At 42.4% G+C, this 26,533-nt stretch overlaps 1 protein-coding gene across 2 annotated transcripts in view; it reads left to right on the top strand.

Annotated features, from left to right (window-relative positions):
• ncanb (neurocan b) overlaps nt 1–26,533 on the top strand; it is a 138,185-nt gene that overhangs the window by 99,192 nt on the left and 12,460 nt on the right. For both annotated transcript variants that reach the window (XM_089135050.1, XM_039682292.2), the window contains exons 10-13: nt 1,968–2,081; nt 14,644–14,802; nt 24,520–24,602; nt 25,450–25,594. In XM_089135050.1, coding sequence (XP_088991176.1) covers nt 1,968–2,081; nt 14,644–14,802; nt 24,520–24,602; nt 25,450–25,594 — 501 coding nt within the window. The remainder of the gene's footprint in view (nt 1–1,967; nt 2,082–14,643; nt 14,803–24,519; nt 24,603–25,449; nt 25,595–26,533) is intronic.

The following is a 26,533-nucleotide window of genomic DNA, read 5'->3' as shown; positions in this document are numbered from 1 at the left end:
ATTTCACTATTATTATTATTATTACTATCCAAATTCTGTGCTCCAGAAATTTTCAACAGTGTGAAAATGCCTTTAGTACAATACACTTACCAAACTTAAGTACAATGTACTAGATTTGTTTAGTTTGACTATTGCATCCACCTAAAAGTTCACAGTACACAGTGTAATCAAGTTAAATCAACTAAGTTTCTAAAGTAAGTTAAATTCACTAGTTTTTCTTAAGTAGAATCAGCAATTACTTTTTACAGTGTACCCGGCTTTGTGTAAACGTGGCCTAAATTACATTCACTCTGATTGGTTTTAGGTCTATCCAATTGCGCCCAGAGGCATTTGAGCTACGTCCGTTGGTGACGCCCCTTTGGAAATGATTTGTCTATGAAACTTTGCCAGACCATAACTCAGTAACTGACAATGGTCTGGTTTTAACCAGGTTAGGGAATCTCCTCAACCACCACCAATGTGCAGCAGCATCCACCTGGAGTGTACAATCAATGTTTGGATGTATTAATGTGAGAAGCATGACTCTGTTACCCATGCTCTGTAATCCTGGGATTGGACGTCTAGACATGCTTGAAATCAGCCGACCCTTTGACTCTATGATAGCACTACCACTGTGTCGCTTTGATGCAGCGGAGCTCCGCTTTCATCCCAGCATGTTTCTTCTGCCTCTAAAACCTCATTAATCCAGCTATGGATGTTTTATACTCCAGGCAAAGTGGAGATGATCCAGCCGCCCTCTGCCTTTGCCCTCTCTGGAGCCCAGGAGATACACTCAGATGGTTTGTAGGCTAGAGGTTCTCGTTTGCCAGCTGTGTCTTAATTGATTTTGCCCTCAAGCTCTGGATTTGCAAAAGAAATGGTTGCAGGCAGGCGGACTATTGGATTTAGAGTATGTGTGTCCATAGACCCCTGTCTAATTTTGTACGAGGATATGTGTTTTTATGTGTGTGTAAATACAAGGACGAGAGTTCGAGAAGAAGTTCAAGAATGTTAAACTTTCTGTATTTAGCAGTAGGCCTACCTGTTCTGCTGTCTTTGATTGTGTTTTAGATTTTAAAGTAATGTTTTAGTGCTTTAAAAATCTTTAAGATATAGTACAGGGCATTTGCCTCACTGAATTAGGGGCACCAAAACCAATTTACACTACACAAGAAGATTGTGTCCCGAAGATTTCGAATAAAAAGCTGATGTCCAAATCATTATGTATTTTGCGCACTGCTTATTTACAGATAACTTTTATAGTGCATTAACTTGCCAAATGAGATTACAAAATGTCAAGTTTACCAGCACAGCTGTCATGCTGAAATATCTGGAAATATCAATTGGAAAATAACAATAACAATTTGGATATATCTGGAAATGTGCCAATGACGGTATACTTAAAAGTAATTTGAGTTTAACTATAGTTTAACTATAGTATAGTGCATATGTGTCGGTTACATTGTCCTCTCGATTGAAAACCATAACATAAAAATGTAAATATGTGCTTAATCTTGTTTCCAAACATTGGATTAAGATATGATATGAGAGAAACAACATAATCATAGATGTATGTTCAGTTCTTGAAGTAAGATTAGCAAGCCACAGTAAATACATTTTCAGCAGAGCCGGGCGATTATTTCCCCCCTGTGTACACAAAGATTTGATATTCCCTGCTGGTCGGCTCTCATTTGAATTCTTTTTTTCGTCTTTAAACGGTCTAGCTCATTATTATAGCGATTTCAGTCAACGTGTCAAACTAGTTGATTGCTGAAACGCCAGCAAGACATTTTACCGCAGTAATTTGAAATATAGCAATGTTAGGACATGTAAGTTTGAAAATAGACAAATATAGAATCGCAACTTTCTGGTGTACCATTTTATAGCACCTGCGGCACTTTCTCAGCTCTAATGAAAGGTCAAAAAAATCTCAACATTATGAGTTGTTTCAGAATTTGTATAATCTCTGTCTCTGTTTGTCCTCACAGATATTGATGATTGTCAGTCCAATCCATGTCAGAATGGAGGCACCTGCATTGACGAGATCAACTCTTTTGTATGCCTGTGTCTGCCCAGCTATGGTGGAGCCACCTGTGAGAAAGGTAAAAAAAAAAATAACACATACATGATCTGGTATAAACAGCATCCTTTAAAACAATTCCTAGATTGATTCAAACGTGTTTTTAAATGGACAAGAAATTATAAGTAGTTGTGTTTCTAATATATAACTCATTGTTGTATCAGTAGCGTTTCAAATGTTTCTCCTAAAACTTCTTAGGAGATATCAAAATAGAGAAAAATTTGACACCTTAAAATATTTTATGTGTCAGCAATTAAGATTAACGTTAACCTTATTTCGTCGTTACTTCACTCTTAATATAGGCTTTAACTCTGAATGGATTGTTTTTTTACTTTGGTGCATTTGAAGTTCTTGACTTGGTGCACAATTTGTAAAGTTCTTGAGGTCTCTTCTAAACTTTAAAAGGGACAAGTGTGAAAAAATCTGAGCTTTAGAAAATCTATGTATGTGGTTCAACAAATATGAAACCACCAAGGTCTTGTTTGTTTACATAATATATGTGTGTGTATATATGTATATATATATATATATATATATATATATATATATTCTATATATTTATATTAAATATCTGTTTGTCTGTGAGAGTGTATGTACAGTATATACTGTATACACACACACAGCATACACACGGACACATATACTATATATATATATATATATATATATACAGTACAGTATGCATAGACACATGATGTATAAACAAATACTTTTATGTTCATGCAATTAACCACTATTAATTGATTTCACAGCAATAATTATATATATTACATTAGTGTCATTTATATACTATAGTATTTATTATTTTTATGAGCCCTTTTACATTTTTAGTTTTGATTTTAATTTTTGTTTCTTTTACTGAGGTTTTTTTTTTCATTTTTATTAGCTTTTCTTAGAAAATATGTTTATTTAACTTAAATTTTAATTCAGTTTTAGTCATTTTAAAAACTTTTTTATTTCAGTTCGTTGCCAAGGCAACATTGACTTTTTTACCTTTAAGTTTATGATCTTGTTTTTATATTTTATTCTTGAATTAATGAAAACTATTTTTAATAGTTATAGTTAACAATAACCACACTGATGTTACATTGAGAGGGTAAATAAATAATTGCTATACCAAAACATTTATTTAAAATATTTGTCAGATTGTCCAGCTCGTTCTCATCCTTTAGCGTAATATAGGTATATGACAAAATGGCGAAATACTACGCACATGGAAAACTTCATCGTTAATATAACACGCAAACCCAAGGCATCATAAATCCTTTAGCATGAATATGAGACTACCATCACAGCGTGTGTTATATTAATGATAACGGGTGCCATGTGCGAAGTATTTCGCCATTTTGTCATATAGCGTCACCTATATGAGGCTAAAGGATGAGAATGCGTTGGAATGTCACAAGTGACCAATCAAAATCAAGTAATATGATATGTTGAGATGTGAGATGATACATGAATATAGTGACAAAAAATAATGCAGCTTCAGATATGAGCCTTCACACAGACAGCAATAGATAAGGATAACCCAGGTGAGTCCTGTCCACCTAAACAAGCTGTAGAGGACCTGTACTGAGACGCAGCAAACGTGTGTAATCCACAGCAATGTCAGAGCTCCACATCATGCTGGCTTTCTCCCACCTAAATGTGTTTGCTGTACCATCCAACCAAACATTACAACCAAACGTTCAGCTGCAAGGCAATGAAGCATGGGCGATCAATCCTGTCCCAGCCTGAGAGAGAGAGCAAGTGAGACAGAGAGGGAAACGAGAGTGAGAAAATAGAGGAAGCAGTTGGAGAGAGGCAGTCGGACTTGCGATCGCTCTGATGGAGCGAAACGCACCTTCACCCAAATCCTCCCCTCAAAATGCTGACCCCCCGGAGAGAGTGGGGGGAAGCCCTCCCATCATACACACACTTTATGTTATGAGAAGTGGGAGCAGTGGACTGGAACGGGCTCATGGCTGCGTTCTGGTGATGAGGGGATGTTCATTTTTGTTGAACTATTCCATTAACGTCTGGGAATACTTTCAGTGTGTAAAAAAATATTTTGTACTTAATTAAATTTTCGATTTTGATTGGACAAACCATGTGGCAAAAGATTGCAGAGTGCCGAGTTCTGAAAGTAAAAATCAATTTCAATTTCTTCAGAAGAACTAACTTTTAATGATCTTCTAATAAAAACTTAAAATCTGTTCTTCTTTTGCAGAAACTTTACTTCAACTACGTTTAATGCATTGTAATAAATGTGAAGCTACTTTACCTTATATCTGAAAACTGCAATAACTTAAATTGTTTTTATACTTACAGTCAATCTTTAACAGCTTTTAAATCAATTATATCATTTTGCAGTGCTTCATGGGAATTGCTTGTTTTTGCTTCCGGAAGTAAAAATCCCAATAATCTTCTCCAGAAAACTGATTTGAAATAGTTTAATAGTTTAATAATCTTCAAATGACAACTTAAAGAAAATTTTTCTTCTATTTATATCTAAATATTGTACAATACGTTAAAATATATTGTTTTATGTGTATAATCAACAACTTTATATCAATAGTTTTATGTTTTGACAGTTTTTAATTTGATTACATCGGAAAAATACTTTTTGCTTCAAATCGAAGTTTGTGGTTTGGCTCAAATAAAAGGGAAATGTGGTGGAGAAAGCGGGCAGATTCTAATATATATGCTGTATATGGGTTGTTCATTTTGCTCTTAATCCTAACCCTAACTCGCGACACACAGCATATCAGGGTTGCATCACACCGCCTTGTCACGATTTCTGTTAAACATGAATTCCTTACCTGGAGTTGGATTTTTAAATTACATCTCGAGAGGACCAATATGGATGTTTTTGTGCGAAAACAGTGGTTAATGTACAATAACGCACACCTCTTCAATAAGAATGATCAAAGAGTAGCTGAAGCCCGTGTCAAGTTAATTTGTTTGCTCGCCCAGTCTCCGGTGTAATGGGATTCAAAGACTGTCTGTTCTCATCACAACCACATCAGTCCTTTGAAGCTCACCTGCTTCCAACAGAAACCTCCAGTTTCCATGGCGACCACTACCGATGTCAATAACACCAAACCGGCAGGTTCAAAGGCCAGCTGTTCGATACACAGTGTAGTGTGTGTATCAACAGACCCTCTGAGACAATTAATATATTATGCTAATTGATACTCTTCCAGATGCTCGAATTGAGGTCAAAGCATTTTTAAAACATTGCATTAAAATATTAACAGCATTAATAGGGGGTGGGGGGCCTTTAACTCTATTTTCTTTAACACCATTAAATTTCCATGAATCATTCACTCTGAAGAAAGTTAGCTTTTAGCTCCACTCTTGTCAATTCTTGAGGAGTGTCTTGTACCTGGTAATTTCTGCTCAATTGGGTTTCTTAAACTCAAGAAATCGAACAAAAAGAACTGCACCATTTTTCTTTGTGTGAAGCAAATCATTTGCGAATTGAATAAAAAGTTGATTAGCATGTGACATCCTTCATTATTCCCAGTGCTGCAGAATGCACTTCAAAGCATTCTTCATGCTACTTGCGTATATATTGCGCACTTCTCTTTTTAAATCCCAATCCGTAACGTAATATTTGTCACATTTATTTATATAGCGCTTTTTACAATACAAATTGTATCAAAACACCGATTTGTCCAGAGAGAACAGAGAGTGCCTTTGGAAAAAGGTGCGCAATCCCGAATGAGAATGAAGGGATATTAATGCCGATCGTGGCTTGCCGAATCCCATTTTAATCCAACGCTTTCCATGCAGGAAACTGCCTGCGAAGACTTCCAAACCCCACGCACACAATTTCTGCATATATCTCTCCCTTCCAGCTCATAATTTAGTGAGTGCTAGCAATTCCCACCAGATCTGCCTGACTGTGAAGTGTTTGTTGAGTCAAATGTGTGGGGAAGATTTATGAGCTAGAGAGATGCCTGGTGCTTATTAACTTAGATCCACCGCAAAATCAGTTTGTCCTCGGCCTAGCGTGATGACATAAACATCCCAGCCAGTTTTGTTGTCCTTTTCACACGGCCTAACTATTAATTACAGGGGTTGGACAATGAATAGTTGTCAATTGGACAATGGCCGTTTACTCGACACCGTTTTGTCCGTTCATTTACACGACAACAGCTTTTTGGGGGACTGGAAACTCAAACATTTGAAAACGGGTTTCAAAGTGTACAGTTTTTAAAACGATTCCACAACAAAAACGTGAATTTGTGAAAACGGTGACGTCACATCATATGTGCGTATGTGTTATTGTATATGGTGGTCAGTCTTCACTGATTTTACATTCCATCATTATTAAAATCGGAGTGTGAAGGTTGAATTAGCAGAGCAATGGCACAGCTGTCCATGAATTATTGTAATCCACACAACATAATGGGAGAAATATCAGAGTTCAAAAGAGGACAAATTGTTGGTGCGTGTCTCACTGGCTCATTTGTGACCAGGACAGCAAGTCTTTGTGGTGTATTGAGCGTAACTGTCGACACAAGAGAAAGCTGTCTGAAAGAAATGAACCCAGATTATGTCCAAAAAACATAACCACAGCTTCCCAACTTCCCACCTCGAATCTTCTATTTCAACCAAAACTGTTCGTATGGAGCCCCACAGTCAAAATTCATGGGCGGACTGTTATAGCCCAACGCTTGGTCACTCGTGCCAATTGGTTTCATCGGTGCCAGCAGTGCAAATCTTGGGCTGTGGACAATGTAAAACCTGTATTGTTCTCTGATGAGTCCACCTTCACTGTCTTTTCCACATCCCAATGAGGCTTAACACCCAAACTGTTGCTGCCCAGAGTGAAACATGCGGTGAATCAGTAATGGTTTGGCCTGCAATTTCATGACAGTCCCTACTGTGCTTGATCGGCGCATCACTGCCAAGACCCACCCAGGCCCGTCGCGAGCAAACAAAGCAATTGCCTAGGGCCCCGAGCTGGCCTGGCTCCACTTGTCTTGTACAAATGGTGTCATTTTGCAGCAGGTAGGCTAGCAAAAATATGTTTATGTTAGCTGTAGCTTTTTAATAGGTATTGATAAAAGTGGCATAGCATGCTATATTAACTATTCCACCGTGATAATCTATTTACCAATGGGGGTTAGGAAAACCACTCAATAAATTCCGTGCATCAAACATTAGCTGGGATCAGTGGGATGTTTTTAAGCATTGGTAGTGAAAGCAGCTGCATCCCTTCCCTTCTAATATCAAAATATGGAAATATATAACATATCTTTAAGTTTTTGGTAACACTTTATAATAATGTCCATTTTGCTTGGTGCCCCCAAATTCCTTCAAACGGCCCTGGACCTGCCGAACCATCCACCGAACCGATCTGAAGGATCATGTGCACCTAATGATTCAAACTTGTACCCTAAAGGGGGTAGCCTGACTTCATCATACTCATATTCTAGTCTGAATGTGAGTCTGAAACTGCTCCATAGGGCTTTGATTATGAGGCGTGTCTTAACCGAACCAAGAAAAGAAAAATCTGCACTCAATTGGAAAGTCGGTAAACCTACAACCAATCAGAGCAACGCAGTAAGTCAAATACTTTGCATAGCTCAGTTGTCAACCACAGAACTTATTTTAGAAGTAAAATAACGAGTGTTGCTTCTTTTACTTGGTCCTCCATGAGTGCGACCAAAGGAGAAACCACAACGAACACAGGCTTTTCATTACGTCCCATCTTCTTAGCGACCATCAGAGCCAGCTGATAAGTTACACTTTTGCCGAATCATGTAGGAAGGACGCCAAAAATATCTTTCCGATCGACAAATGCCTTGATTGCAGTTTTCTGTTTAATGCGCTGTCGATTTATTTCACAACAGACGCGACAGCGGAATCTATACATCTCAATTGTCCAGCTGCAGTCATCCTTGAGGGAAACCAGTTAAGCGCTCTTTGATAACGTGATGATTACGTCCCTGCAGATCATCTGTCCATCAACGTATAAAGCCCGCCCTGGCAATTTGATTGGCATGATCATTTTTTTGACTGATCTTAATTACTCCTGAATGGATCGAGTCCAGACCGAACTTCCCGACCAAAAAATGTTGTGGGCGCAGTTCGGGCTGGCATCCAGGCTATAAATGGGGTGCTATCAGCATGATAAAGCATTCTGTCACAAGTCTTGCTTTGTGTATTGGTGAACATGAAAGTGAAGTCCCATGGCCTGTACAATCAACAGATCTAAATATTATTGAGCCACTTTGGAGTGTTTTGGAGGAGCAAGACAGAAAACGCTTTCCCCCACTAGCATCAAGCAATCATTGGAAGAGGAATAGAACAAAATCCATCTGGCTACTGGCTATTTCCCAAGACGAAATGGTTGCTGGATTAACCATAAAACGAGGCCCTGCCTACAGTACACCAATAAAATATTGTAGTCTAAAACCAGGTGTTTCAGTTTCATTGTCCAAACCCTGTATATCACAACACAGCTCCCTTCATGGTAGGAATGTGTTTATTTCATATATTTATGAGATCTTCTTTTGGAAAATTGAGTTCGTCTTTATCATTAGAGTGCACTTTCTGTTCAACAACATCACACAGGCTCTGGTGAGGTTTTTTTTTAATTATTATTTTAGGTCATTTTGAATATTTTTTTGGTGTCTATACACAAAAAGGGGCCAAGCAAAAAAATGCTAAATATTTAGTGGTATTTAAATGGTCTGGACAATTTTAGTCACACATCACTGGTCAGGAAATTAGCAAGAATTGCTCAAATACTGTAAATAAAGTAACTTTGCAGTCAACAGCCTTCCTCTTTGTTATCTTTAACTGTTTAAGCCTGTGTTTTTTTGCTCAATGTCAATGGCTTCAAATAGTTCATGCATAGTTGAAAAATGTCTCCCAGATAGAATTTAATATGAGACCAAATATTCACTGTAGGGTTCAAATCTGGACTCGTATCATGTCAAAACATGAGCCTCAAGCCACTTCTTGGTTGTGTTTTCAACTTGAAAAGTAACATATGATCATTCCTCTTTAATAACAACTTTTAAATTGTGTGAAGCAAGCTATTCTGCAAAATCATCCTGTACTCCACAGCATTAAATTACTTTTCTTAAATATAAATTTACCTCTGTGAGATTTTCTGTCTGATGGTGGTGCGTTCAGTAGATGCATTTGAAAATGCATCATGTTGTCTCAATCCATCCTTTCATGCTAGAATGCTGAAGTTGTCATTATGTGTTATACATATTTGGCAGGTTATTTTTGTATCTGGCGGTGTTAACTCATATTGAGGGAAGAAAAACACATTTTGTATGTAAACAAGAAGGAAATCAGACGAAACGCTCAAAATCGGATGAATACCTTTCATGGAGTTAAACACTTTAATCCAAAATAATTCATTGATACAGATTATTAGCACTTAGATTGCAGATGCACTTATAATAGGTAGCTTAATTTTTTACCCCACATATCTGGGACATTTGTGTGACATTTTTCCCCAAGCCCTGATTATTTTTGTCCCCAAGTTTGCCTGAATGGGAGAAAACGGCTAATTATTGCAATTTGTGTGCTTGTAACAAGGTTAAACAATACACTAATCTAACCTGACGGCATTTTCTTTTATCATGACGGAAGTTTTGTCAAGACTAGCAGACTGATCGACGGCTGAAAAGATGTTGCATGTCGTCTAGTGTGAGTTGGGAGTCAGAACTGAAAATAATCAAGACAGACAGTGAGCTGTACCACTGAGGTCCTGCATCAACTTTGAGCACAGCCAGATTAATCCTGGCCTTCTGGGTCTTTAGATAGTGTTTGCACTAATGAAGATTTCTTAATTATAACATCACCTCAACAGGAGCGCGTGGTGAAGAGTGCTAAGGAGTACAAATTTCCAGCTTGTCTTTTTTTTCCCTTTGCAAGCATTTTATGTGAATGCCAGTCAGAATGCCCCCGCCCATATATATATATATATATATAAACCCCCCATATGATATCAAGTATAGTATAGTATATATTTGTATTTGACATCAGGCTGTGGTTGGATTCTTTGTTTAGCCAATCAGAAGACACTTGCTTTCTGAGTTCATTTGCATATTCCATATATGGCAAGTTGGAAGTTGACGGTGTAGTAGCTAAAGCATATTAATGAGGTTTAAGGACACATTCGAAATAATTAGCAGTTGTCGCATGTTAGTTTGCCGTTTGAGTTTGTGGGGTGGATTTTGAGTCATTCCAAAATGTTTAAAGTCACTTAGACTTGTATTATTTAGATAAGAAAACCACTAATTTAGATAAATACTCAACATGGTTGAGTTGTTCTGGAGAGTTTTTTGGAATAGGTCCACATCAATACGCTACCGAATAACCTGTGGTATCAAGCTTTTGTCTTCATGCATCAGAGAGCCACAGCATGAGGATTCTGTTTTTTAAGGTTGCCAATCAGGGCTGTGAGCCAGTGAAAAATGTCTCCCTACTGTTGGGGGGGAATGTGATGAATGCTGCAGAGTGTTAGTGTTATTGAGTCAGCTGGAAAATGAGGAAAACATTTTAGGAAGACTTGCTAGTACTTGGCAACTTTCCTAGTCTTGTTTCATCAAAGCAATTTTTGAAATTTGGCACTAAAAGTGTACAGAATTCCCAAAACGTAGTTTAGTGAATGTATTTTGCAGTCTGAATGCCTCTCTGCAGCAAAGACCCGCTTGAATTTCCAGACGGGGTTGATGCAAGTTTCTGGTGGTTTAGTGCTAGATCACACACAGTAATCCTGGAATTTTAGGTTTCCTGTGGGTCATAAAATATCTTAAATGGGTTTTTCAAACTTTAAGTTCATATAAAAACGTCTCGTGATATTGAATATTTTCATGAATCATGAATATTTTACTATAATTATACTTAGTTTTAGTAAGGGCTGTGTGCCATTCAGCTTTGGATTGACAGTGCCTTAAAAGTAGACTTAAAATGAAAAATGAACTGAAATTCAAAGATATTCTTTCAATATCTGTAGTTATGAATTAGACAAGCAAGGTACATAACCAATTCCGAAAGTTTGTGGATGGATGGACAAATGGACGGACGGACGGACGGACAGACAGACAGACAGATAGATTTTTTAATGGCTTGACTCATTGTATGAAATTAAAATTGTATGTACATTTTAATGTACGAGTTTAGGAAATCCAAAATCAGATCCTGGATGGATCCAATACCAGTTGCAGAGCCGTAAACCCAAGCGTTGTAATGGGCTCCCCGCGGACGGCCTGTAATTGCTCTCGATAAACCTTGTGGCTGTGAGTGCATGAAACCCGACTGCTTTCGGCTCGCGTCAGCTTTAACAAGCGCCATGCCCTTTAAATCAAGTGCGCCAACAGCCTGCACCATTGAGGCTATAAGCATGCATCTCCCTGGCAGTTTTTTTTCTCACCTATACGGATGGTGTCTGTACACGAACTGAAATGGCAACGTTTGTCACCCCTTGTTCCAACATTCACCCCTCTGCTCTCACTCCATCACTTTCACATCTATGAAACTGCACTTATCACTCCTTGCTCTTGGATGATCGTGACTACATCATCCAAGACAGAATGATGTGGAATCTTCACTATTGCTTCTTGTGTCTACTTGCGCTTGTTTACGGCCCTCCACTAAAATGGCGTCACCTGAAAATCAACCCACCAAATGCTTCATCATCAGGGGTGTCGAAAACACAGCACTAATATATATCATTGTGATGGGAATAAATGACCCAATCACTCAGTTGGAAGCACTTGCCCTTTTTATTTTTAACCGCTGCTCATTCACTTGCCATGCATTAATCACGAAATCTTGCCTACCGCCAACGTGACGCTCTAAAGAAGCTCCAGATAAACTAAATGTCCGAGACAGCTATCTAGTCTCTCAAAGAAGAGTCTATGTATTGTATTTTATTGTATTTATGTATTTTAATTTGCTTTTTTACGGCCTATCAGACCTGCAACCCATTGTTGGTTCTTAATCCAGCAGTTGAGCCCCTCAAAGAACTAACAAATGAACAAGGACTCTCCGCTCGGCTACTCTTCGACAGGTGTCTTTTCGCAAATATTTGCAGTAGGACTGGTTTAATGAGCGCAGGATATAAAAGTAAAGTCTGCCGTGAGCAATATCACCTGCTTTGAACACCATTGGGCTGCTTTCTTCAAAGGATTGCAACTCCCACTAGGCTTTGGGGGTGAAGGCTTTCAGGTGGAGGACTGGTGACAACTGCCCATTGCTAATCCAGGCCAGGTGCCAATGTTATGCAACGGTGACTTGTAATGCCTCCAGCATCTCTATTTTTCCTGCGACTGGAGATAGGAGAGCAGGCTCTGTTTGGACACGTTCCCACTGTATTACAATACACTGTCAACATTCCTGAATGGATCCAGAAGCTTGTAGGCAGTGTGGTTCCGGTCTCTTGGATTGATCCAATTGCAATGCTCACTGCTCTCTATTTTCATTCACACAGTTCAACACATTAATATTCACGTTTAGCATTGTTTTTTCCCTGCTTTTCTCAACCCTAACAGACCTGCAACCTATTTTTGGTTCATGACCCACCAGTTGATATTTTTGCCACATTAAATCTTAGCTCTTCCCTTATAGATTAAGATTAGCTAACACTGTTCATCCTCTTTTGGGGAAAATTGACATGTTGTTCAAGCCTCCGCAGCAATAAAAAAGAGCAGCCAGTTTGTTTTCTCCATAGTGAACAGAAAGCCACTTGAATGCCAAAGCATATGAGAGAGAATCTTTTGTTCTGGGCAGTGTTTTCTTTCAGGTTAGCTTCAGGCTAGATCCCTTTGACTCAGGTTAAATTAGGCTGCTCTCAAAGTTTAGCTCTGAATCTCTTGATTAAACGTTTTCAGGAAATGAAAACGTGGAAGTGGTTGGTACAAAACAAGAAATGCTATGTATTTAAATGAAAACTAACAGAGCTAAAAGCTTTTAGCTCTGTTAGTAATATGCCTAAACAGGAACCAAACTGTATTTTTATTTTCCAGGTGAATTGAGAATATTGTATGTTTTTTCAACACATTCTCATCCCAAAAAGTCATATAACTGACGTTTTGGGACGTCTTTTGACCATACGTCAATATTCGCCTTTTTAGGGTACCCTTAAACGTCGGTAGATGGCGATCCCGGGCCGTCATACAACTGACGCTTTACCTTTAACGTCAGTCAGGTGACGGGTTAGGTTTAGGTCTGGGGTAGAGTTAGGATCCCATAACCTCATCTACCGACGTTTAAGGGGGCCCTAAAAAGGCGAATATTGACGTATGGTCAAAAGACGTCCCAAAACGTCAGTTATATGAGTTTTTGGGGTGAGACTGCGCTGTTTTTTTTAATATTCGGCTGTTTATTTATTTGATCATTTTTGACCAATAGCATTCACAGCACCTTAAATAAAACAGTGTTTTGGTAAAATGCTAATGTTAAAATTTGAAGACAAAAATAGTAATTTTGTTGCTAATATTTTTATTTTGGTGATGTAATGTGAAGAATATTTCATGTATGTGTCACTACGTGATATAAAAACCTTAAAATTGCATTTTATAATTAAATGATAACATTCCGCTGAGGTAAACTTTGGTCGTTTTTGTTTTTTTTAGCTATTAAATTCAATTGTTATTCACATTTGCTCTTGTAATTGTATATTTTGGGCATGCTAAAATTTATTATTTTAACCAGCTTTACCAAAATAAACCTATTCTGGTTTACCAGCACCATCTAGGATTGTATTCGTAATGGAGAAAAGCAAATCATGTTTTCATTTTCATTCTGATCAAGACAATGAGGAAGTAATGTGATTGACAGTTGGCGTTAACATTTTGGACACGTAGACCCAAGGCGACTGCAGTGATCGTGGCGGCTTAAATACTTTGTTGCGGTACATTCTGTTCCTCTGCCCTGTGTTCAGGCACCTCTCGTACCCATCTGCATGCTAAACAGAGGCCCATACGGGCCAATTTGCTGCAGACAATTTACCAATGTCGCTTTGAATTTGCTAGTAGTAAAAAAGGCAGCAAAACGCTTGGAGCTTCGTGAAATGGGGAGTCTGGGATGGCTAAAACCTTCACCCACAAAAACATACACAAAAGCCACAATTGCTCAGAAGAGTCGAGATATTCTGATCGTCGTGTACCCAGATGCGGCCTCAGAGGGTTAGAAAGAGGCAGTTCTGACAAGGATGTGACAGGGCTTAATTAGCCATTGAACTTAGCTTCAGAAGACGTTTATCTCGACTGTTGTCGTTTGAATGGATTAAGACGTGTTTTTACTAATGCTAAACTGCTTATGCTCACAGCCATGGATTAGAGTGACACAACAAAGAGAGTCGAATAAAACGCTTGGATGTGTCACTTCAGAGGAGCTGAAGTTGAGTGCTTAAGTAGGCTAGCATGTACCTATGTGTGAGATTATTGCTGAATGGTCTTTTTAAACACCATGAAAAAAAACAAATACTAAGAAGTCCATGCTAATCTTTCAGTCGGATAAACTTTCACTCACATTGTTATGCTAATTATAATGCTAAATGCTAACTTGTAGCATTTTTGCTAACGTCTCAACCTCTTTTCTCTCTTTCTTTCTCAACGCAGATACTGAGGGTTGCGAGCACAATTGGAGGAAGTTTCACGGCCACTGTTACAGGTACTTCACCCGTAGACACACATGGGAGGACGCTGAGAAGGACTGCAGAGAGCACAGCGGTCACCTGGCCAGTATCCACTCCACGCAAGAGCAGGACTTCATTAATGGTCAGTATCTACTCAATTCAAACAATGCACAATTAATGTTCTGCAGGTTCAACATGCTTGTGTACTTCTAAAAATAAACTTGACTGCTCAAAAGAAGACTTCAAAAACTGTAATATTGTCAAATATTATTTAATTTTATTTAATTTAAAATAATCATGTGAAAATGTACTGTAATTTTATTCCAGTGATGATTTTAAGCAGCCATTATTTTGTCTTCAGTGCTAGATGATCCTTTAGAAATCATTCTATTATTTTGATTTGCTACTTATTGTCAATGTTGGAAACAGTTAATATTTTTGTGGAAATAGTGATGCGTTTTCCCTCCTAGGTTTCTTTGACGAATTGAAAGTTCAGAAGAACAGCATTTATTTGATATAGAAATCATTATTTTGATTACTAAAGACATGATTAATTTAATGCATCCTTGATTAATAAAATAATTAATTTATTTAATAAAAAAGATCTTCCCAAACCCCAAAACTTTGAACGGTTTTGTATATGAATATAAAGTTTACAGTCTTTCTTACAAGAAAATTTACCAAAATTTTGATGACTCGTCCTGGACAACACATTTTTGTCCAATCAAATGCTTTCATGACTTGATCCTTCTAAAATCAATGCTGTTTACAGGAAGTACAGATAGGCGAAAGAACACTTAATTTCTCAGAATTGCATTATCTATTGAATTCATATCAATAGAGTGCAACAATCAGGTTCCAGAAGTAATTGGCTTTTAACTATAGCTTATTAAAGCCACACAGACCTACTGTGGATTACAAGATTGTTAATTGATGGTGGATGCTTTTGTTGAAACCACCAGCCCACATTATTTCAGCTTATTTTTTTAGATAATCATGCTTAACACCAGATTTCAGAGGTTAAAAAAACTATTACCTATGATTCTGCAAAGAATCGTAACAAGCAAATTGCATCAGTGCCTGCTTTCTTTGATGAAGCACTGTAAATTATGTGATAGAGTCTAAAGTAATACTCCCTACTCTCAAATCACTATGCATATTTTGTAATACATTGAAAATATGTTGTTCTTTCCCTTACTAAATACCTAAGTACATGGTCTTGAACTGTGTTTTGCATAATTTTGAGGTATAAAGGCCATAATGTTCATAGCTGGTTTGTCTCACAACTCTTATTATAAGACTGTTTAAAAGTCTCTATGGGAAAAATACTTCAGAAACCTAAGCAACTGAAAAAGTTTCATTTTATTTAATCCTCACTTCCTGTCATTTAATTTCTGCTTTCTTTGGGGTGTGGCCAATTAAACTTCACACTCATGATTTGAAAGGAAACCAATGATTTAATTCTACATTTTGTGGAACACTGTTTTCTATGGGTTATAAAACAGCCAATAATTCTGGCTAAATTGTGTTTGTTTCACCCAATTAGCTTTAACTAAAACTCTTTGCATAGCCTAGATTCATTAATAGCAAGCCACATAACTTAGAAAAGAGACAAGACTGCTGACCTCCCGCATGGCACAGATTGCATTATGTCTACCGCCCCTCTGGTCGAGCCTAAATCCAGCGTAATGACTCTCGGTGTGGCCTCTCACAGCATGCGCTCACCAAAAAGTGTGTTTAATCGCCTTGAAAATGGACATCTCCACCCCTGCAATAAAGGGGGCACAGCCATTAGGAAGATTAATGGGCCCTGTAATGATGTTAATCAGTAACACCATGATTGAAATTCCATTACACCCAGACCAAAAAAAATCCTCTCAAATGCATCTTGGGGACAATCTGATGGCTTCTGGCTTGAGCTTGAATTGCGATTGTGATAACACCATTGCTCTGCTCCCAGTGGCCCTGTAGGAGACATAAAGCAGAATAGAACCTAAAGGGGAAGCATTACCACTGCATTTTATGACACTAAGGCCCCGTCCACACTACTGCGTTTTCGTTTAAAAACTAAGAATTAAAACAAATTTCATCTCCATCCACACCAGTGTTTTATCTGCGTATTAGAATTGATCTCCATCCACATTAAAACGACTGAAAACGTGGATCACAAGACCATTCACCAACACTGGGTATGCGCGTGCCGGTGTGAACAGGAAGCGGATTGACTATTCCTCAGATTTGATGAAGAAGAAAGTAACGTTAGCTGACGAATCAGGTAAGGACACGTCATGACTGATGACACCCAATCATAGAGCCGAGCGTGAGCCATCATTTCAAAATTACTCCATTTTGTCCCGTTTTCAGCGTTTCTAAACTTCTCCGTTTTAGGTCTTCGTTTTTTCCATTTTAGTCTGGACGGGAGGTGCAAACGTAGCAAAAGGTCTCGGTTTTTAAACGAAAAACGCAGTAGTGTGGACGGGGCCTAAGACCCTATTCAGACTTTGTATTAACCGGTTTTTCAGTGGTCTTTTATGTTGTTGGTTATACATGGTATTAAGTCTTTCCAGCAAATAAATGGCAAAAAGAGTGTTTAAAATATGTGGATGTCCCTCAGAGTAAATGTTTTTGATATTATGTTTTTAAAAAAATATTGTTGGTTTAACTTAAAAAAGTAAGGAACCTGGTTGACTTAAAATTTTAAGTTGATTGAACTGGAAAAAGTGAGTTAATACAATGAAGGAGATTAATTTATTCATCAGAAACTCAAAATAATAAGTTATCTCAACTAAATAAATTATTTAAGTTGATTTAACTAAAGAAAAAATGATGTGATAACAAATCTTGAAAATATTTTTTTTACAGTGTGGAAAACGTCTCGGTTACGTATGTAACCCTCGTTCCCTGAGTAGGGAACGGAGACGTTACGTCAGAAGTGACGGAGATTGGGGGATTTCGCATAGAAAGCCAATCCTCTTCGAGTATTAAAACACGAGCCAATGGCATGCAATGCCTTGGGGCTGCGGAATTTTGCATAGCGTACTCCGCCCTACTCCGTGAGTATAAAAGGAGGAAGTGAACGCAACCGCAGTATGTCTTCGCTGAGGAGCCAAGACTGAACTCGGCCTCTACCCAGCGATACAGCAGAAGTGGCAGGGAGACGTAACGTCTCCGTTCCCTACTCAGGGAACGAGGGTTACATACGTAACCGAGACGTTCCCTTTCGTAGTCACTTCGAGTTACGTCAGAAGTGACGGAGATTGGGGGTCTGTGCCATCACGCCAACTTCAGGCTGTCTTCCAGTGCCCTGCGAAAGTCTAACCCCCGAGCCTTACCTGTTTTCCTTAGGGGATCCGACTTAGACACAGGATTACCAAGGTACACTGGGAAACATATCCCGAAGGGGACATGCTACCAGCTGCCTACCGAAGGGAGGACTTACGAATACACATATGGCCACATAGGAACACATATGGAATCACTGGAGCACCAACCGCAGGTGGCTACTAATTTCAGCTCCAGGGGTGGCAGATGGCTTGCCAAGGGAAGACACATGCTCAGAGAGGCTTACAGTGGATAATACACATGAGACGGTTACCAAGGGGGAACCGTACGCATGGAGGCACCTAGCCAGCATCCAGAGCCACAGCAGTGGTGCCCGCATCGTCGGTGCTGGAGGACTCAAGGCTTCAATGGAAGAACTGAGGAAATATCGCACTTATCCAGTCCGGGGAGTGGAGTGGCGAGCAAGCGAAGACACCTGAGCGGATCCAGAACTGGCCGAAACGAGTACGTGAGAGGATACCGGCTCAATTCGCAGATTATAGAATCTGGCGAAGGTGTTGGGTGTCGCCCAGCCTGCAGCTCTGCAGATGTCTGTTAGCGAGGCACCGTGCGCTAAAGCCCAAGAGGAGGCCACACTCCGAGTGGAATGGGCCGTCACACCAAGGGGGCACGGAAGGCCTTGCTGCTGGTAAGACAAAGCAATGGCATCCACAATCCAGTGGGACAGCCGTTGCTTTGAGAGAGCCCTTCCCTTCTGGCTCCCTCCATGACAGACAAAGAGCTGGTCTGAGGTCCTGAAACACTGCGTTCTGTCGACATAGGTGCGGAGAGCACGTACCGGACAGAGCAGTGCCAAGGCTGGGTCTGCCTCCTCCGGGGGCAGCGCTTGCAGGTTCACCACCTGGTCCCGGAAGGGAGTGGTGGGAACCTTGGGCACATAACCAGGCCGGGGTCTCAGGATCACGTGAGAGTAAGCCGGCCCGAACTCCAGGCACGCTTCGTCAACGGAGAATGCGTGCAGGTCCCCCACCCTCTTGATGGAGGCCAATGCAACCAGGAGTGCTGTCTTCATGGACAGAAACTTTAACTCTACCGATTGCAAAGGCTCAAAGGGATGCCTCTGCAGAGCATTTAAAACTACCGAGAGGTCCCAAGAGGGTACGAGGGGAGGACGAGGCGGATGCAGCCTCCTCGCTCCCCTCAGGAACCTGATGACCAGGTCGTGCTTCCCTAAGGACTTACCTTCCACTGCTTCATGAGAAGCGGCAATGGCCGCGACGTAAACCTTAAGGGTGGAGGGCGACAGCCTGCGCTCCAACCCTTCTTGCAGGAAGGAAAGCACGACACTGATCGAACATCTCCGGGGGTCTTCTCCGCGAGAAGAGCACCAATTGACGAAGAGGTTCCACTTCAACGCATAAAGGTGTCTCGTGGACGACGCTCTTGCGGAAGTGATGGTTGCCGCCACCGCAGGTGGCAGCGAACTCAAACCTGCCTCGTCCCGTCCAGGAGCCACACGTGCAGCCTCCAAAGATCGGGACGAGGGTGCCACAGAGTGCCCCGTCTCTGAGAGAGTAGGTCTTGTCTCAGAGGAATAGGCCAAGGAGGTGCTGTCGCGAGGAGCATGAGATCGGAGAACCACGTCTTGGTGGGCCAGTAGGGGGCTACCAGCAAGACCTGCTCCTCGTCCTCCTTGATCTTGCACAACACCCGTGCAAGGAGGCTCACTGGGGGAAACGCATACTTGCGTGGGCCCCGTGGCCAGCTGTGCGCCAGCGCATCCGAGCCGAGAGTGCCGCGGGTCAGAGAATAAAACTGGGCGCAGTGGGACGAGTCCCGAGAGGCGAACAGGTCTATCTGTGCCTCCCCGAACTCGTCCCAAATCAGCTGGACCGACTGGGGATGGAGTCGCCACTCGCCGGAGAGGGGACGGACCCGGGACAGCTCGTCGGCCGCCCAGTTCCGGTCTCCAGGAATGTACACTGCACGAAGGGACCTCAGGTGCTTCTGACTCCATATCAAGAGGTGGCGGGCGAGCTGCGACAACTGGCGTGAGCGTAGACCCCCCTGGTGGTTGATGTACGCTACTGCCGTAGTGTTGTCTGAGCGGACAAGCACATGCTGGCCCTTGAGTAACGCTCGGAAGCGGTGTAGGGCGAGCCGTACTGCCAACAGCTCGAGGCAATTGATGTGCATGAGGCGCTGGGCTCCTGTCCAGGAACCGGCGGCTGCATGCCCATTGCACATGGCACCCCAACCCGTGGTAGATGCATCCGTGGAGACAACGAGATGCCTGGAAACTCGCTGAATAGGGACGCCGGTCCGTAAGAAGCTGAGGTTCGACCACGGGAAGAAGGTTCGCCGGCATGCCGGAGTCACTGGGACTCGGAGCGAGCCGCGATGCCATGCCCACCTCGGGACTCGATCGCGAAGCCACAGCTGAAGCGGTCTCATATGAAGCAAACCGAGCGGCGTTGCCGCGGCCGCGGATGCCATATGCCCCAGGAGCCTCTGAAATAGTTTCAGTGGAACCGCACTCTTGCCCTCGAACTGTCGAAGACAAGTCAGCAGTGAGTGCGCGCGCTCGTTCGTGAGCTGCGCGGACATGGCGACCGAGTCTATCTCCACGCCGAGAAAAGAGATCCTCTGCACGGGGCAAAGTTTGCTCTTCTCCCGGTTGACCCGAAGGCCCAGACGGGCTAGGTGCCGGAGCACCAGGTCTCTGTGTTCGCAAAGCTGAGCTCGAGAGTGTGCTAGTATCAGCCAGTCGTCGAGATAGTTCAGGATGCGAACCCCGTGTTCGCGAAGGGGAACAAGGGCTGCCTCGACGATCTTCGTGAAGACGCGAGGGGACAGAGCTAACCCGAATGGGAGAACGGCGTACTGATATGCCTGGCCCTCGAAGGCAAACCGAAGAAACGGTCTGTGTCGAGGTAAAATGGACACATGGAAGTACGCGTCCTTCAGGTCGATCGCTGCAAACCAATCCTGATACCGAACACATTCGAAAATGCGTTTGGCCGTGAGCATTTTGAACGGTAGTCGATGGAGAGAACGGTTCAAAATGCGCAGGTCCAGGATCGGTCGTAACCCACCGGTCTTTTTGGGGACAATGAAGTAGGGGCTGTAAAACCCGGACCTCACCTCGGCTGGAGGGACCGTCTCGATTGCACCCTTCGCCAGCAGGGTCGCAATCTCCGCTCTCAAGACTGGGGCATTGCCACCGACCATCGTGGAGCGAACTCCCGTGAAGCGGGGAGGAGACCGTGCGAACTGAATCGCGTAGCCGAGTCTGATCGTTCTGATGACCCAGCGGGATATCCCAGGAAGCGCTAGCCAGGCTTCCAGGAAATGAGCCAACGGGGTCATGCGAACCACAGACGTCCCCCCGGAGGGGCAGCGGTGCGGGTCGACTGGCACGCGTGCAGGAGTTACCCCGCTCGGATGCGTCGAAGCCCGCTCCCCGACAGAAGGGACCAGGGAAAGCGGAGCGTTCCACGGGGGTCTGTTCTGCCGGGGGTCTGGCGACAGAGGGGGAAGGGATTGGTGTAGCCCTGGGACGACACACACACCCTTCCGCGCCCTCAGAGACAGAGAGGAGTGTGTGGGCTGACGCACGGGGGCATCGAGCGCACCCACTCCAGTCTGTGAGCTCAGTGAGGATGTCAAGTCTTTCTTTAACCAGTTCAGGGTGCTGCCCACCCGTGGGTGAGCAGCGGGGAGCTGAGAACAAAAGATTCTCCCCCGGCCCTCCACCGGGGGAAGGAGGGGGCCTGCTACCGCCTCCTGGGAAAGACTCGAGATCGTCACTGAGCGGCCCGTGTCAGGATCTTCGCTTGGCCTGGCGTTTAGCGGGGCGAGCGGCCTGAGGGGGCTGTGACGCCGGCCTGCGGCCTCCTCGACGCCGGGGCCCGGGTGAAGGCTGCTGCTGGGGCCGGGCGGGAGGGAGGGGAGCCGCAGGGGGGCGTCCTCGGCGGCGAGCAGAGGGAGGCACCTGCGCCGATGACTGGGTGGAGGCAGCAGCTGGTCGCCGGGGCAGGATGTGTTTGATGGCCTCCGTCTGCTTCTGAGCGGTGGAGAACTGCTGGGCGAAGTCCTCGACCGCACCGCCGAAAAGGCCAACCTGGGAGAGCGGAGCGTCGAGCAGACGAGTCCGCTCAGCGCTCCGCGTATCTGCCAGGTTGAGCCAGAGATGGCGCTCCTGAACCACCGAAGTGGCCATCACCTGACCGACGGCGCGAGCGGCCACTTTCGTTGCCCGGAGAGCAAGGTCAGTGGCGGACCGCAATTCCTTAAATGCCGTCGAGTCAGTCCCGCCCTCGTGCATGTCTCTGAGCACCTTCGCTTGGAAGACCTGCAAAGTGCTCATGGCATGCAAAGCGGAGGCCGCCTGTCCCGCCGCTCTATAGGCTCGCGCCGCCATAGCAGACGAGAACCCACAGGCTTTGGATGGGTGCTTAGGAGGACCACGGGTGGAGGCGCTCTGTGGACACAGCTGCATCGCAACAGAGCGCTCCACCGGGGGCATCCCAGTGTACCCACGGGCGGCCCCACCGTCGAGGGGGGGAAAGGCGGGGGAGAGATCGCGCTCTCGAGTGGACAAAGGAGCCCCCCAAGAGCGCGATAACTCCGCATGCAGCTCGGGGAAAAAAGGTATCGGAGTTGGCCGTGGCCTTGCGGCGGCAGCTTTGTCCAGATACCAGTTATCCATCCGCGAGAGATCGGGGCAGGATGGAGGTTTCCATTCTAGCCCGATACTCCCAGCGGCTCGAGACAGCATGGCCGTCAGCTCGGGATCTGACACGGGCAACGCTGGCACTCCCGAAGGAGGCAACGCAGCCGCATCTTCCTCTCCCGAGGACTCAAGCCCGCCTAGTGATGCAGTGATAGACATCACATCATCATCTGGAGCGCTGCTAGAAGCAGCCGGCGCCGCCGAAGAGACAGCCAACTGAATCGAGCTGGCGCTCGCTGGCTCACGCACTGAGGCGGGAGGTGTGGCCCGAGGAATCGTCGGGGCTCTATCCCACACCGTCACCGTTAGATCGCCGGGTCCCCGGGTCGACGGGCCCCCTTTCGTGAAGGAAGCCGATCGAGTAGGGGGGACCGGGGCTCTCACTCTAGTGAGATCATTGAGCCTCGACCTCAGTGTGGAGATGGTCATGCTCCCACAGAAGGAACATGAGTCATCCACGAACGCTGCTGCTGCATGCTGAATGCCCAGGCATACAAAGCAGCGTTCGTGACCATCAGATGATGACAGAAATCTACCACATCCAGAAGGGCACGGGCGAACCATCTTTAAAAAGACGTGCCGCGTGCAGCTCTTTCACTTTCACTTTTAGAGAAAGGAGAAATTCACTCTTTCAGCGCTGAAGCTACCAGGGAGAAGTGCAAAGTCTGGCAGACCACTGCTCAGATCGCAGGCAATGCAAAATCTCGCTGGGTACCGCCGTCACACCAACACTGAAGAGGACGCTCGTTCTCGAAGAGTCTTGAATCAGCTTTTAGGAGTGAAGAGGTTCTCTTGGCTCCGAAGCGAAAACATACTGCGGTTGCGTTCACTTCCTCCTTTTATACTCACGGAGTAGGGCGGAGTACGCTATGCAAAATTCCGCAGCCCCAAGGCATTGCATGCCATTGGCTCGTGTTTTAATACTCGAAGAGGATTGGCTTTCTATGCGAAATCCCCCAATCTCCGTCACTTCTGACGTAACTCGAAGTGACTACGAAAGGGAACTGAGTTATTTTATGCTTTTAAAACATTAGACTTGTTTTATACGGTCATTTACATATGAAGCAGACTAAGGGTATGGAATCCATCGGGTCTGTCTGCCCTAGCTAGATTTAAAGAGGCACCTCCGGTTCACGAGGGCCAACCGGAGGACAGGTTCATCAGAGAATCCTTTGCAAGAGGTCCAAACCATGATGATCCTGCTCTGGAGGGCCGATAAAAAATATCCACTTACTTACTTTCACTTGAAATCCTGACCTCTGTCCCATTATTTAAAATATAATTGAAAAAAATAAATAATTTGTTGGGGTGTAACAATATACAAAAATGCAGCAATACATGGATAGTGACAATATGTATCGTGTATAGTTCCCCCAAAATAAAAATTGCTGTGTGAGGGAAAAAAAATATTTTTTTTTCAGAGTTTTAGTGTCAGTACATTAAACTACTATACACAATGTTGATTATAATGTATAATAATGCAATGGGGGAATATTTGTGGGTCCTGATAATGCCAAATGTCTTATGTTACTAGTCAAAAGTGGCCAAAATTATTTTAAATATATCTAGTCAGTGACTAAATAATTCTGTATTTTCAGCTTTGGAATCATGAATATTTTTATTTTGGTGTCACCATTGTCCTTGTGTTACAAGCCGAGTCCAAGCCTATTCATAAAACTCACAATGTAATATTAAATTTAGCATTTTAATCAATAGTACATTGTCTTGGAGTATCGCAATAATATCGTATCGTGAGTTCAGTATCATGATATGTATGGAATCGTGACATGCGGGTATTGTTACACCCTTAATAATTTGAAATGTTCTGTGCTTTTAAAACAGCAATGAGCCATGAGAACACATGGATTGGTCTGAATGACAGGATGGTGGAAGACGACTTCCAGTGGACCGATAACATGGATCTGGTGAGACTGGCACAAAGTACATTAAAAGAGAAACTAAATTAGCCATATATGTTTATTAATATATTTAAAATAGACTAAATGTATATATTTAAATTCGATGTTTAACTTATTATATATGTATATATATATATATATATATATATATATATATATATATATACAGTATATATATATAAGGGATGCATGATATATACTTTAAATGTTATCGTTATCGACCCGATACAAAAATTTGCCCGATATATTAAAGCCGATAAATAATGAATTATTTCATTCAACTGAGACCCTTCAGATGCTCACTGTTCACCATGATGGTTTTGAATTGTGCAACATGTGCAGCGCAAGTCTGTCATTTAAGCTACATGAAATTATAATGAGAACATGCCTTTTAATGATGAGACTTTTGTTTTTGTATTCAGGCTCTCAAAAATGATATAAAAATTTGTATTTCTATTTATTGGCCAATATAGCGCTTTTATCGGCTTTCAGATATAAAGAATTATCGATTATCTGTATCGACCAAAATTTGAACATAGGTTCATCTCTAATATACTGTAAATATATACAAATTGAATCAGAATACAAGTATCAGAATATATAGTACAATTAATCACTTAGTCTAATCACAATATGATAATACAGGCAGTATAATCAGATAGATTATGCAAATAGATGCACGAGTCTTTCTTTAAACCATTTAGGTGCAAACAAGTTTATATAATACATCAGACGATTAGATGTATCTGAAAACCCATTTGTAATGCAACAGATATATAAGACGGTACACTAAATACCTAGTAAACCCATGGAATTTGGATTTAGCCCTGAAATATCCCCATTCCTCCTTCAGCAATATGAGAACTGGAGGGAGAACCAGCCGGATAATTTCTTTGCGGGCGGAGAGGACTGTGTTGTGATGATCGCCCATGAGAATGGCAAATGGAACGATGTGCCCTGCAACTACAACCTGCCCTACATCTGCAAGAAAGGCACAGGTGAGAGAGAGAGAGAGAGAGAGAGAGAGAGAGAGAGAGAGAGAGAGAGAGAGAGAGAGAGAGAGAGAGAGAGAGGCAGCTTTGGAAAAGAGGACAAATGCTGTACCGCCTTGCTTTCTACCTCACTGTACTGTTTCTTCCATTGCTGACCTCCTTTTGTTAACTTAATTCACATATCTTCATGAGATGTTCCTCATATCCTCTTTCATTTTTATACCTTTCTTATATTTAAAAACATCCTGCTTCTTCAAAGGGATAGTTTATTATTTATTCTGTGGAACACAAAAGGATTCATTGAATAATGAACTGGTTACGCTTTTCAATGCAATTACATATAATCAGTGAGTTGAACTCAAGAACCTGATACGGATGTGATTTATAAACGAATCATTCAGACTGGTTTTGTGAAACGGATCAACGATTCATTGAAAAGATTCGACTCAAAAGAACGATTTGTTCTCACATAAAGCTATTATCATGCAAAATATAGTTCATGAGTCATATCAACAACTTTTGTGATACTAAACATGTTTTTGTGGCCAGCTTAAAGGGATAGCTCTCCCAAAAATGTAAATTCAGTCATTATTTATTCACTCTCATGTTGTTCCAAACATGTATGACTTTCTTTGTTCTGTGTAAAAATGAAAGTAGATTTTAGAGAATGCTTTTGACCAAACTGTTTCTGACTTTAAAAAATACAATGGAAGTCAATGGAAAAGTTGATGGTCTGGTTACCATCATTCTTCAAAATATATTTTTTTGGGTGTTCCGCACTCCTACTGGTTTGCAACAACATGAGGGTAAATAAAAAATGGGGGAACTATTTCTGTACACTCTCAGAAAAAGGTACAAAAGCTGTCACTGGGGCTGTACCTTTTCAAAAGGTAAACTTTTGTCCATTTCAGGTGCTAATAAGTGCATTTCAGGTGCTATTTTAAG

Source organism: Pimephales promelas, chromosome 2 (genome assembly GCF_988280905.1).
Source record: "Pimephales promelas chromosome 2, fPimPro1.hap1.1, whole genome shotgun sequence".
NCBI classification, from domain to species: Eukaryota; Metazoa; Chordata; class Actinopteri; order Cypriniformes; family Leuciscidae; genus Pimephales; species Pimephales promelas.
Note: the sequence above shows the minus strand (reverse complement) of the source record. Positions and strands in the feature narration are given on the sequence as shown.